Source organism: Trematomus bernacchii, unplaced genomic scaffold (genome assembly GCF_902827165.1).
Source record: "Trematomus bernacchii unplaced genomic scaffold, fTreBer1.1, whole genome shotgun sequence".
NCBI classification, from domain to species: Eukaryota; Metazoa; Chordata; class Actinopteri; order Perciformes; family Nototheniidae; genus Trematomus; species Trematomus bernacchii.
Window position 1 is genome coordinate 484,100 of NW_022987688.1, and position 14,251 is coordinate 498,350.

General features: G+C 40.7%; 3 protein-coding genes across 3 annotated transcripts; 2 read left to right on the top strand and 1 right to left on the bottom strand.

Annotated features, from left to right (window-relative positions):
* The first annotated feature begins 9,084 nt into the window (after window positions 1-9,084).
* LOC117488233 (histone H1-like) lies at window positions 9,085-9,930 on the top strand. The gene has a single exon (XM_034137032.1). The coding sequence runs from the start codon at window positions 9,230-9,232 to the stop codon at window positions 9,881-9,883; it is 654 nt and encodes a 217-aa protein (XP_033992923.1). The 5' UTR covers window positions 9,085-9,229; the 3' UTR covers window positions 9,884-9,930.
* A 960-nt stretch (window positions 9,931-10,890) lies between these two features.
* LOC117488234 (histone H3) lies at window positions 10,891-12,393 on the top strand. Its single transcript, XM_034137033.1, has one exon. It carries the CDS (start codon window positions 10,902-10,904, stop codon window positions 11,310-11,312), a length of 411 nt encoding a protein of 136 aa, XP_033992924.1. The 5' UTR covers window positions 10,891-10,901; the 3' UTR covers window positions 11,313-12,393.
* Window positions 12,394-12,652: 259 nt separating this feature from the next.
* Window positions 12,653-13,071, bottom strand: LOC117488242 (histone H2A-like). Its single transcript, XM_034137041.1, has one exon. The coding sequence runs from the start codon at window positions 13,053-13,055 to the stop codon at window positions 12,672-12,674; it is 384 nt and encodes a 127-aa protein (XP_033992932.1). The 5' UTR covers window positions 13,056-13,071; the 3' UTR covers window positions 12,653-12,671.
* Between the last annotated feature and the right edge of the window lie 1,180 nt (window positions 13,072-14,251).

The following is a 14,251-nucleotide window of genomic DNA, read 5'->3' on the forward strand; positions in this document are numbered from 1 at the left end:
AAAATAGCTATTGTTGTTGTTAACGAAACACATCAGCAATGATGCGGGGTACGCGGAGAGGTGGGGAGAGGCGGGGAGAGGCGGGGCTATGAAACGGATGACCGTATAGGCGACCCCACGGCCCCGTTGGACCCCCCAGAGCGCTCCGTTCCCAGATCTATCCACCTTTGGACCCGTTGTCGTTTGCGGGGTCTGTTTCTACGTTTCCGTTACGGCGTCGTCGAGCTTAGAGGGCTATACGCATGAGAAATATGCGGATTCAACCCGTTTTCGTCCCCGTGGAGCCTAGGCCTTAAATACACAAACCACACCCATGTGACAATTACCGGAAGTGCTCAACAAACAAATAAAAGTGATGTAAACAAATAATAATACAAATAATGAACTTGGGCTAAGTAGCATTATGGCACCTACAATTACTGTTAGAAAAACAACTATTAATCACAAAATGCTTCACTAGATAGCTAAACCCTCCCAAAAAGCCTATACATATTATTCAGGTGGATTCCTAATACACAAACACATGTCACTGGTTTATAGGTTCAGAAAAGATGTTCGCAAGAGTTAAATAATAATCATTCGTGTTTTAACACATTTGAGGCTAAATAACTCAATTTTGAATGATACAACATCTACAAATAGAGAATATACTTAAAAAATATGAATCAGTTTTGATTTGAGTTTAATCTTGATCATCTGCATATAAAAATGTGTTTGCTAACTTAAATGTTAAATTACATTCTCTTTTGTTCAAACTGCTTATAGCCTTCTTCATGGTGACATTAAGGCCATAACGTGATAGACAATCACAAGGAGAAAATGCTTCTCTTCTAAAATAAGCCAAAAGCCAAACATATTTTTTTTTTAAACACTGAACAAAAATATAAACGCAACACTTTTGTTTTTGCTACCATTTCTCATGAGCTGAAATCAAAGATCTAAAACGTTTCTATTGTTGTAGCAAAACACCGTGGTGGTGGCTTAAAGCCCACCTCCGCTACGCGCCGTCCGTTAGATGAGCCTGGTTAGATTTAATAAAAGAAGGAGTTCAAAACACCGGAATAAAGGTTATAACAATAATCTGATTTTACTGGTAAAAAACACTTATACAAGTTTACAGAGTACTCTGGACTTCCAGTTCTACTGCCGTGTGATACAGGTATCGGGACCAGCCAGTCAGAAACAGGAAGCATTTTGCATGAATAAACAACAGTATTCATAGACATTTTTGGGGCGGAGATGGGCTGACTCTTCCTTCCCATTTTACTCCGAAGCGAATCAGAGAGTCCGTGGGGAGGAGCTGTGTGAGCTGCTCACTCCCCCAGGTGTTTTTACTGGTTGGATTCACTTCTGGTCGGGTCCAATACAGCGAATCAGAGTTCTGGGAAAAAAGTATGTTTCTTCTGAGATCTTCGGAAGTACACAAGGACAGAGTCAATCTTTATCTCTGCACCTGTATTCACTCCTTTACTTTCCCAAGGAATATTTCACACAAACTATTCTTTCCCAGACAACCAAACATTGTACACAGATATATTGATGCCCAGAAAGGACCTTGAAAAGAATATGTGTGTGTGCTGGTGGGAGGAGGTGTATGTGTGTGTAGCAGGATATCTGGGTCAGTGGGTGTAAGTGAGAAGAGAATATATATATAGTATTACTTAAAACAGTTCAAACAATACATGTTCACTAAAATACAGTTCAAAATAATACATGTTTACTTCAATACAGTTTAGAACCATATCTGTTTACTTTACTATGTACACAACATTACTCTCAAATATTGTTCACAAAGGCTTCTTACTCTTACTTATTTGTGATAGTAAGTGCTTCTCCCTTGCCAAAAAAAACTCATCCACTTCACAAGTGTGATATTTCAAGATTCTGATAAGACAGAATGATTATTGCACAGGTGTGCCTCATACTCACAATAAAAGGCCATTTTAAAATGTGCAGTTTTATCTTGAAAAGAGACATGTCAGGGTTTCCCACATATAAGGCTTGTTTGAGACAAGCGAGACCTGCGCAGACCTGCGCAATTGCGATCAACGTCTTGCTAGTGCGTTGCATGATGGTTAGTCATTTTGTCCGACTTGCTCTGGAGCAGGGGTAGCCAACACGGTGCCCGCGGGCACTTGGTCGCCCGCAGAGGCAACGTGAGTCGCCCGCGGGGCATGTTCTAAAAATAGCTCGCCAAGCAAATCCAAAATGTAAAAAGGAAATGTAATTAAAAGAATCTACCCTATGCATAAACAAAACCTAAATCATAGCGAACTCTATCTACTTACTACAACTCTATATCTATCTAACACCCCTCCTCCCCCCACCCCCACAATTAATATCTACCAATCACGTTCTTGCTTGATTTGCGGGACCAGCGTTGCAGTCTGGAAGAAAAGCAATGTGGCACCTCCCCGCTGATTTTCCTTCTGGCAGAATCTACACAACACATCAGCCCCATTAAACAGCCTATCATGCCAGCCTATACAACACATGGGGGGCAGAGTTTTACTCTGTGTGTTGTAGTGATGGGAATTCCGGCTCTTCTTGGTGAGCCGGATCATTTGGCTCGGCTCACCAAGAAGAGCCGGCTCTTTCGGCTCCCAAACGGCTCTTCAGTTTACTACATATTATACCTTTTATAATTCAATCAAATGTAGCCCTGTTTTGACTCATGATTTATATGTGTACACATATCACTTAAATTATTCAATACATCCTTTGTACTGAAGTATTCAAAAGTAAAAATTACATGTTTAATATCAATTATTTGCTGTGGCCAGTTTTCATTGCATTTACAGACCCTTGTATCTCTCTGATACCACCCAATGAATGCACTGACTTGCTTGAACCACGCTACACAAAGCAGATAGCAACACCTATAAAAAACCCGAGGTGACAGGGCTTTCAGTGTTGCAGCTCCTAGACTGTGGAACAGCCTCCCAGTACATATCCGGACTGCTGAGTCTATTGAACTTTTTAAATCTCAGCTAAAAACTCACCTCTTTGCACTGGCTTTTAATACTAGTTGAACATTACATTTTTACATTTGTATGTGTTTTTTTTAAATATTTTTCTAGTTATTGTGCTTTTTATCATGTTTTTAATTATTGTTTTATTATTGTACTCCCATTGTGTTATTTAATATGTATTGCCTGTACAGCACTTTGGTCAACTGAAGGTTGTTTTAAATGTGCTATATAAATAAATAAAGATTGAGATTGAGATAAAAACTTAAGCATAGACATTTAAATAAAGGGGCTACTGTATCGACATTTTAAAATTATATTTAAAGAAAAGGCCCTGACTAAACAGCAGGGCTCTATTTCAGTATTAACTATAGAAAAAAAGACAGCAACAGCTGACATCAAATCTTTGCTGAGCCCAAGGATAATCATAAATAAATGACATAGTGAAAATAAATATATTGCAATGCTCAGTACAGCAGCATCCAACAGTCTCTAATCCTTGGATATTACATGTCACTGCATGCATGCACGGAGCAGCTGTAGCGCGGAGATCATCATATCATTCTGTCTTGTATTACTTAACAACAAAATAACAAAAAAAAACGGCTCGTTCGCGGGCGCGAGCCGGCTCCCGTCGTTCACTTAAAAGAGCCGGCTCTTTGAGCCGGCTCGTTCGCGACCGACACATCACTAGTGTGTTGCAACTTGCATATCTTTATTGCACTTGACGCACACACACGCATGGCGTAATTTCCACCTGGGACAGGGGGGAAATGTCCCCCACTCTTTTCAAAATCCCGTTTGTGCCCCCCCACTTTAAAAATATGTTTATTATTATTTTTTAACGCAAGCCGTCGATCGCCACGGAGGAGCTCACAGCCTCTGAGCGAGCGAGAGAGCTAGGGAGGGAGGGAGGGAGGGAGAGAGAGAGAGCTAGGGAGAGCATACCTTTATCTATTTAATATAGATAAAGTAAGAAATCATTCCAATGTGTACTATAGGACAGTCAAAAAAAATCAAAAAACAGTTTGAAAGGGGAGTGATTAGTAAAATAAGCATACATAAAAAGAAAAAATGCTAACTAGGTAACATAAGATAAGAATAAACCAGTTTAAATGATTTGTTATTGGTTGTGATCATATTCTAAAGATGTTTGGATTATTGAAAAGTATACAGCTCTCTTTCATCTGAGTGTTGAGAGCTGTTTCCATCAATTCATCTTGTGCTCAAAGTGCTCCAGATTGATGCATTTCACTTCAACATTAAAAAATAATCTTCCTGGGGGTGCATGCCCCCCGACCCCCCTAGAGGAGGTGAGGACCCCCCTAGAGGAGGTGAGGACCCCCCTGGAGGAGGTGAGGCCCATCCACCCCCAAATAAAGCAGGTTCAAATAATTAGATTGCATACATGTTCTTTTAGTAAACACTGAAAACGGGTCCCACAGACCCAAACAGCAAACAAAGGTTAAAGGTCAGCATATCATAATGTTAAAATGTGCTAAATATATACACTGCAAAAAAAAAAAAAAAGAGGAGTAAAAGTAGCCCCCGACTTGTTTTATATTTTAAAAGTAGCCCTCACCCTAAAAAAGGTTGGTGACCCCTGCTCTGGAGGCTCGCCTACATGAGACGTTGAAATCTTGCGGGACAAAGATGCCCGCAGACTTGAGAGCGAGGCGCGGCGAGGCGGCGCAGTTTCTCTCCACGGGCTGCGGAAGCGAAATGCTTGATGGGAAACGACTCGCTGGTATCTCGAGCTGAGCGCTCATTGGTGGTTTTTACCCCGTGCTGGAGATGAAACTCTCCATTGGCTCGGCAAAAGTGTGTTGTTGTTTTGTGTCAGTTTTACGTCGCCACTTCCATTCACATTTTTCATCATTGTTCCACAATGTTTATCATCATGAAATTAATATCTATATATTTTATACTATACTTGCACTGCTTACCGTTTTCATACTTTATATATCTTATCATTTTCATACACACTGTTCATACTGTTCATACTGCTCACAGGCTACTGTGTATATCTAGTGTATTCATATCCCTCACTGTGTATTCATCATTCAATTCATTCTATATTTTATTCTGTAGATTGTGTACATTACTTTTCACTTTACTGCTTGTTGCTCTCCTGGTTAGAAGCTAAACTGCATTTCGTTGTCTCAGTACCTGTAATCTGTGCAATAACAATAAAGTTGAATCTAATCTTGAGCAGGAACAAATGTATTTACTTAGTAGCCTACATATCTGACATTAACGATTAAACACATTTGTGCATTCTTTATAAATGCAAACCGAGTCAAGCCGACTCCGGAGGTGGCGGTATGCACCTTAAAGTTGTTTGCAATCCGCCAAAAAACCGAGAGAAGAAGAAGAAGAAGAAGCCGACTCCGAGCTGTCCGACTTCAGGCGAGCTTTTTGAGACCTCCCCCGGCTGCGATCGGCTATTCTCGTCTACTTTCGAGGCGAGCCGCAGCTCGTCTCAAACAAGCCTATAGACTTTACTTGGGCGGGCCGCCCAGGTATATTAACGGCCGCCCAAGTATATTTCGCGACACATTTAGGTTTTTTTTTTTTAATTGTTTTTTTTTCGTCCGCGACCACGACGCTGCGATCGATCAACTTGTGGACAATGATCCCTCGCTCTACGCCTCCTGTACCCAGTCCCGGACTGGCCATCGGGAGGACCGGGGGGTTTCCCGATGGCCTGGCCTGTTAAGTGGCCTGCTGGCCTGAGGTTTTTTTTGTATGTATTGTTAGAAGTATTCGTTGTTCTCGCGTCCAGGAGAGAAGCTTAGAATCAAGAGACTAATGGAGTCTCTGAAAGGGTTCAATTTGGTTACTTTAATTAAATGGCGCGTTGATACAACAAGCAGAGGGTAAGAGGAGAGACAGAGCAGCTGTTGCCTCGCCGGGGTGAAGGGGTGAAGAAGGGTCCAGAGACAATCCTCGTCAGCTGGTTATATCCCCTCCGTAGGCTCCTCCTCGAGGGCCGGTTCGCGTTGCTGGGGGTCGTCTTCAATGTCCGTTATCGTGCATAACAGAGGATTCAGACGTTGTACATTCATTGCATAACTCCAGACACCTCTTCTCCTCATACTCTCTTTCATGACTTTTTATTTAATGCATTATAACGGCTGTAAATAGACACTTTAGTAATACCAGAAGTGCTTTTCAGCAGTTCTCATTTACGGCAGTTCTCATTTACTGTAGTCCCGGAAGTCGTCATATCTACCTACTTCTGTCATCAAAACTTTATTAAAATAAAATGTACCTTCATTTAATATTCAGCAATTATAATATCTCGACTGGTGTAGTGTTAAGATCAGTAGGTTTTGGTGTGCAACACTCCGTGTCATTTTCACTTTACATTCACATTTCTAAAAAACGTAATATTAGCCACATGCTAAATGCTAACCGGAGATGAAAGATTTTCAGAATAAAAGCTTGGCATTGAGATTTTACGAGAACTTTAGTTTTTTTCAGAATAAGACAGCTTTTAAACTGACGGTATGTTTTAGACTAAATTATGCTATAAAACATTGATTTTAATTTCTAACAATCCCTCCTTTCACACCTTTTAAGGTGTGAACACAATACTGAAATCAATGAGTTCTTCATAAGACAGCTTTTAAACTGACGGTATGTTTTACACTAAATTATGCTATAAAACATTGATTTTAATTTCTAACAGTATTGTGAACGCAATGCTGCACAAATGTGGGTCTGCCTCACACAGAGTGACTGGCTGTCTACATGATGTGGGTCTGCCTCACACAGGGTGACTGGCTGTCTACATGATATGGCCTGCCGACATGGCCACTGTCACACAGATCATAAATCAAAGCCTTTGATTGGTCTCTGTGTGTCATTCAAGCTCGGGATAACTACAGCTCAGGTGAGGTAAAGGACTCTCTGAGTGTTTAGAAAGTTAACTTAGTCTAAGTTCTCAGTGGGTCTCAAACGGTTTGGTCACCATTTATATAAACACGTATTTCCATTTGAGGGGGTAGTGATTAGTAAAATATGCATGAATAAAAAATAAAAAAGTTAACTAGGTGAAAAAAGGTAAGATACACTTTTAAAACTTGTTGAGAGCTAAAACTAGTCTTTGCTGCTGCCTCAAAGAGGAGCAGGGGGGGAGAGGAGGGAGAGGAGGGAGACAGGAGAGGCTGATTCAGGAGCCCAGACACACTCACAACTATAAATTAACCAAAAAAAATAAAGTAAACAAGTTTCAATGTTTTTTCATATTGGATATGGTATGTTATTGGTTATGGCCATGTTCTTATGATTTTATGATTATTGAAATGTATACAGTTCTGTTTCATATAGGTGTTCCCATAGATCTAGTCTCTTTATTTTCCCCTGAAAGTGCACCAGATTGATGCATTTAACTCCAAACATTTAAAAAAAATCTTACCGGGGGAGCATGCCCCCGGACCCCCCTAGATGATTTGAGGTCCACCCCCACTTAAAATCACATGGACAGGTTCCTAAATACATTTACCATTTTTTTTAAATAGTAACCCATGTCCATATGTTTAATTGTGGGTAGTAGATTTAAACTATAGGGCTATCACTATGGGCCCTGCCTGTACCTGTCCGCTCTGCCATCGCGTGAAGGGTCTGCTAACAAGCGACCAACAGAAAGGTTAATGTTAATGTTGATGTTGTTGCACGTTACAAAGGCACGTCACCTCAACCCCCACCCACCCCAAGTATATTTCAGATCTGTGGGAAACACTGCGTCTATTACTGTAGGGTGTCAGAAAACCAGTCAGTTTCTGGTGTGACCACCATTTGCCTCACGCAGTGCAACACATCTCCTTTGCATAGAGTTGATCAGCTTGTGGATTGTGGAATGTTGGTCCGCTCCTCTTCAATGGCTGACACTGACAGCATGTTGATGGAATATCTTGGCAAGGAGTGCTCACTGACACAGATTTAGACACATTTGTAAACAATATTTGAGATAAATATGCCTTTTGTGTTCATAGAAAAAGTCTGATTGAAAAAGATCTTTAATTATGCTCCAAATATCTGGAACATGCAGGTCCTCTTACTTCTTTTAAATCCAGACTGAAGACTTTTATTTTTGCCGCTGCTTTCAATTGAACTATTCATATCTCACACTGCACTGTAACTTTTATTCATGTACCTAAAATGCCATTTTATAATATGTTTCCGCTGCACTATTTCTTAACGCTCTTAATACTAAAAGCACATTTACAGTATTATTTGAATCCCATAAATACATGTGATTGGCAAGAGTGTTTAAACATTTGTCAGAGTTTTTATCTGTGAGCAAATTAGGTGATTAAATAGTAATATTGTAAAATCTAAAGATTAAAGCTTTGATTAACCACTTTTTCAGAACCAGCTCCAATTATAATACAAGATAAACATGAAAGCAAACAGTAATAAATGCCACCATATTAAATAGTAAATATAATATTGTGATTATACAAGTGTGAGGATTATTAAAGCGATAAACAATCAATGATGTGTAACACAAAATATATATTTCAAAAACAATGCAACAGGCTTACATGGTTTACTGCATGAGAAAAGTTAAAGGTCTTTTCAAAGTAAAGAATAAGTTGTATAAATAAACATGAATTGTATGTGCATTCACTTGAATGTGTAAGAAATACTTGTAAATAATCTTACATTTCGAGATTTCTAAAGCAGAAACAAACAAAACACACTGACTCTCCATCAGAGCAGGAGCACAGACCTAAGCCTCTTTTGAGTGTGTTTGCAGAGTACAAATGAACCTCTGTTTCATACAGATTCAATAAAAACTATTACTGTGTTTTACCTTAAATCTATTAACAAACATATACTCTCAACATATATCTAGTTGTAATAAGATTACAAAGTATTTTAAAGTATTTAGGAAGACATTTAGAGAGGAAAGTCACAGATTAGCAACTCACACGGCAGTAGTTTGGGAAGGTTCAGAGTCTTCCCAGTAATAATATACAAATATATTGAGGTTTATTTCACTTTTGCATGAAGATAAACTCGTTCGCTATCGTTTAGGGTGAATTTTACACTATATTGTTTCCTCCAGATGTGATTTTATTACATGTGTTCGTGAAGAGAAAACACAAAGTGGCACAGTATGCCTGCTGCTCCTGTGAGACAGGCTGCGATTGAGTCTCTACGGTTCTCATGGTGTGTTTAAGTTCCGCTCTTTGCTGGGATTTCTCTCTCAGTCTCACCGAGTCCAGTGAATCCACTTTGAAAGCAACATGGCAGAATCCGCTCCCGCCGCCGCCGCTCCGGCCAAGGCCCCGAAGAAGACAGCCACCAAGCCGAAGAAGGCGGGCCCCAGCGCCGCTGATCTCGTGCTGAAAGCCGTCACCGCCTCCAAGGAGCGTAAAGGGATTTCCTATGTCGCCCTGAAGAAGGAGCTGGCCGTTAAAGGCATCGACAACGCCAACCAGGTGAAACGCGCCGTGAAGAAGTTGGTGGAGAATGGAGCCCTGGTGCAGGTCAAGGGAACCGGAGCCAGCGGCTCCTTCAAGGCAGCCAAGGCCGCCGAGAAGCCCAAGAAGGTAGCGAAGAAGCCCGCGGCCATAGCCAAGAAGCCGGCAGCAGCACCAGCGAAGAAACCCGCCGCTAAGAAGCCAGCCGCCAAGAAGGCAGTGACACCCAAGAAGGCGAAGAAGCCTGCTACTGCTGCTAAGAAAACCTCCGTGAAGAAGATCACAAAGAGCCCGAAGAAGGTGGTGGCCAAGAAGGCAGCACCCAAGAAGGCAGCGACCCCCAAGAAGGCAGCGACCCCCAAGAAGGCAGCGACCCCCAAGAAGGCAGCAACCCCCAAGAAAGCTGTGAAGAAGGTGGTTAAACCAGCTGCCAAACCAGCGAAGAAGGCACCAGCCAGGAAAGCATCGAGGAAGTAAACGGATAATCTACTTCATCTCCAAAAGGCTCTTTTAAGAGCCACCCACATACACCAAAAGAGCACTCTCCTTTATAATATTATAATTTTGCATAAATACAACTCTATGAAGAAAACATTCTTCACATATTTGGTGTATTGAACTTCACATGATTGAAGGAAACGACATACTGCTCCCATGTGTTATTGAACATGTTCCATGATCTCATACCGCATGGTATTTACCACAACAGCAAATATTCGTACCCAAATATCACTTGCATCTAAAATAATAATCACATAACTGAAGCATATCTAAAGTACCCTACCTTGATAAAAGTTTGCTTTACTTTATAAACACTTTCTATATTGTGCAATAGCATACAATACTAAAGTGTTTTATAGAAAATATATTATAATTATTATACATTAGACATTTACATAGTTATAATACACAAGCACTTTGAATTGACCATGGTGTTTTTATACTGGCCAATCACTAGCTACAAAATATGGTCATTTTTAAATCTTATAAATGTGAGTATGGCCAGTAGAAAAGCAGAACCAATATCAATGTGTTATTGTAGGGATTCATTTCATACAATTAATACATAATAAATTAAATATTATCTTTTTAATACAAATGTATTTTTATTAAAATAAAGTCAATAGATAATAGATAATCGATGTGTATATTTATAACTATCATTTAGTCAAGCAGAAAATAGTAAAGCCATAAACAGTATTTAAAGAATATAATTTATAAATTATGACAGATGTTATTCATAATTTAGTAATCGAGTGTTTAATCCTAATTATATAGTTTGTATTGAATGTAAAGAAAAAACATTGTTTATTTTTATGACTTAAATTATTTGACTCTTGTACTTTGAAAAAAATATTTTTTTTTTCTTCTGCATCACGTGATAACATTGGACCAATCAGTGTCGTTGCGGCCCCAGCTCACACTATATAAAGGCGACAGAGACCAGTTGATATCATTGTAACTTTTCCAACAGAGAAGCAGACTCTCGCTAGCCATGGCAAGAACCAAGCAGACCGCCCGTAAATCCACCGGAGGAAAGGCTCCCAGGAAGCAGCTGGCCACCAAGGCTGCCCGTAAGAGCGCCCCGGCCACCGGCGGCGTGAAGAAGCCTCACCGTTACAGGCCCGGTACCGTGGCTCTGAGGGAGATCCGCCGCTACCAGAAGTCCACCGAGCTGCTGATCCGCAAGCTGCCCTTCCAGCGCCTGGTGAGGGAGATCGCTCAGGACTTCAAGACCGACCTGCGCTTCCAGAGCTCCGCCGTCATGGCTCTGCAGGAGTCCAGCGAGGCCTACCTGGTCGGCCTGTTCGAGGACACCAACCTGTGCGCCATCCACGCCAAGAGGGTCACCATCATGCCCAAGGACATCCAGCTGGCCCGCCGCATCCGCGGAGAGAGGGCTTAAACTGACCTGAGACCAGAACACTGAAACACAAAGGCTCTTTTAAGAGCCACACACACACACTTACAGAGCAACACGTCCTAAAACACATGTGTTATATTACTTTATAAACAATTTGTACCCCTTTGATTATTAAGGCAGGGTCCATAGTAACACATTATGATAACATAGTTTATAAACGCCTACAATGTTGATCCATTTGCAACTACCACTGGGTTGTAATGTAGGGTCTCATTTATTGCTAGACACTGACATCTAGTGGTTTGTTGAGATAAAGCCCATACAGGCAACTAATTTAATGATTTTGGTCTGTAAACATATCGAGTGGACACACTAGTATTCGATAATGGTGTATACATCGATTGCTGAGTGGACACTGCTGCACTTTCAGTGTGTCATTTCATAAGACACTTTCATCTAACTATGTGGGCTGTCTTAAAAATACAGTTTAGTTTAAACAATATTACTTAAGATGTTACTATTTACATGGTTATCTAATCTTGAAATAGTGCTGTATAATAGTTTGTGCCATGTTTGTTTTAGAGCTACTAAACTAACTCCTAACGGTATAATATACAACGGTCACATTAAAGAACTGCTAATCGGCTAAGAGATAATAACTTCATTAATATCTAGATGTACCTAATTTCTTAAAATGCTAATACAAAATAAATAAAGAACTGTTAGAAAGACACACGTGTTAATATGTAATTCACTACAATAGAGCCACTATTTTCGTTCTGCTCCAAACATTTGTTGGTGAACTCTGACATCTGTTGGATAAAGGCTGCTACTAAATATATCCTGTTGTGTATTCACTTCAATGTGCGTGAGGGCAAAAGATACCATCGAGTGCTTAAATGTTACGGTACGCTATTGATCGGTGAACTGCAGACACCTGCCAATAAGTAGCTACTGATATAGTGTCGTGTAAACTGAGTTAAACATTAATGATGGGTCCAACAAACGTTGTGGCTTTATGCATGTGGACTGACAGATGTAAAAACCAAACCGCTATTCATTTGAGAATGTGGTGATTAACCTGCTGGATGTACGAAGGACATTGTGAAGAGTTTGCTTTAGTTTAAATAAGAGGCTACAACCCGAAATACAGATTAAATCATTAATAGTAATTTAGGGTTATATTGAAAGTGTATTGCTCTATAATGTGGGCGTTTTTAGTTGAGTGACTTGGTGTAATATGACATGTTGTATATGTTGTGCACCTCAATACATATAGGGCAAGATCACTGTTCTGGGCCTTTAAGTAGTTGTGTATTGAAAAGGGAAATGTTCTTTAGTTGAAAGTGGGTGGCTCTTAAAAGAGCCTTTGGGGTGCTCGTTGAAGCGGGTTCAGAGTGTTCACTTCTTGGCAGCCTTCTCGGTCTTCTTGGGCAGCAGCACAGCCTGGATGTTGGGCAGCACGCCTCCCTGAGCGATGGTCACTCCTCCCAGCAGCTTGTTCAGCTCCTCGTCGTTGCGGACGGCGAGCTGCAGGTGGCGGGGGATGATACGGGTCTTCTTGTTGTCCCGGGCGGCGTTTCCAGCCAGCTCCAGGATCTCAGCGGTCAGGTACTCCAGCACAGCGGCCAGGTACACCGGGGCTCCGGCACCGACGCGATGAGCATAGTTACCCTTCCTCAGATGCCGGTGAACACGGCCGACGGGGAACTGGAGCCCGGCCCGGGAGGAGCGAGTCTTGGCCTTCGCTCTGGCCTTTCCTCCGGTCTTGCCTCTTCCTGACATGTTGAGTTAGTTTTTGATCGAGCTACAAAAAAGAGGATACAGCAACGTCACCAAAGCGGGGTTTATATATGTCCTTGCCGCTCTCTGATTGGCTACAAGTGAGCGTATCTTCGATCGACCAATCAGAAAAGAGTCAAGTTCCTGGTTTTACTAGGATTTCCGTTGAAAACTGCTACTTCAAAATAACGTGAAAGACTCAATCAGAATCCCTTTATTATTCGCCCCACGTAGGGAAACCTTACGTTATTACAGCAAAACCACCAGACTCAGGGACAGTTGCATTCCACAGGCCATAAGACTATTAAACACCATCACTTTTTAAAGAACATCCATAAACATTCATCTGTTTGCATCTTGCAAATTATTTATCTAATATATCATATTCCATTTACCTATATGGACTCTTTCATTATTTCAATGTTATTTGAATTTACCTGCACATCTCAAAACATTGTCTTGCACTATTTAATCAGTTGTATGTATATATTCATGTTGCTCTGTTTGAGGAGCCTGGGACTTCAGTTTTTCACTGGCATATCTACACTGTAGCTGCTGACCACATGAAAATAAAGACTAAACCAATCGTTATTGTGATATAATCATGTATATATACGACGAATACATAGTATATTTCACACACTGACCATCATTGTATGTTGACACATTACTATTCTGTAATTTCACATTCCATTTTTGTATCCAGTGGTTAAAAAATAACCATACATAATTAGCCATATTTAGAGAACAATAACCAATTTCTTACCAAATAAAGCTTTAACAATAAACACTGTAAACATACACAATGGAGCACATCTACAGAAACTAGACACAACTAGAAAACTTCTCCCACACGGACAACTGCACAGGATACACAGGTCCCACTCTCACAGGAGAAGGACGTTTGTGTTCGATCAAACTACTAAAAACATTCAATTATGTCTGAACGAGGCTATGGAGGAATCCGTCTTGTACGACACAATCTGTGCTAATCTAGAATGAGTGGAAGAGGGACGGATAGAGATATATAAATAGATTGGAATGGACTTCCAAATAAAATGATTTGACATTACATTTGTTAGATGCTTTTATCCAAAGCGACTTACATACATTCAGTACTGTGGGCAATCCCCACAGGAGCAATTTGGGGTGAAGTTTCTCAGGGACACAACAAAATGCTGATTGCAGTGGGACTCGAA

Bases quoted from the DNA above. Each gene is read 5' to 3' on its own strand.
- LOC117488242 (XM_034137041.1), bottom strand. From the start codon at position 13,055: ATGTCAGGAAGAGGCAAGACCGGAGGAAAGGCCAGAGCGAAGGCCAAG.
- LOC117488234 (XM_034137033.1), top strand. From the start codon at position 10,902: ATGGCAAGAACCAAGCAGACCGCCCGTAAATCCACCGGAGGAAAGGCT.
- LOC117488233 (XM_034137032.1), top strand. From the start codon at position 9,230: ATGGCAGAATCCGCTCCCGCCGCCGCCGCTCCGGCCAAGGCCCCGAAG.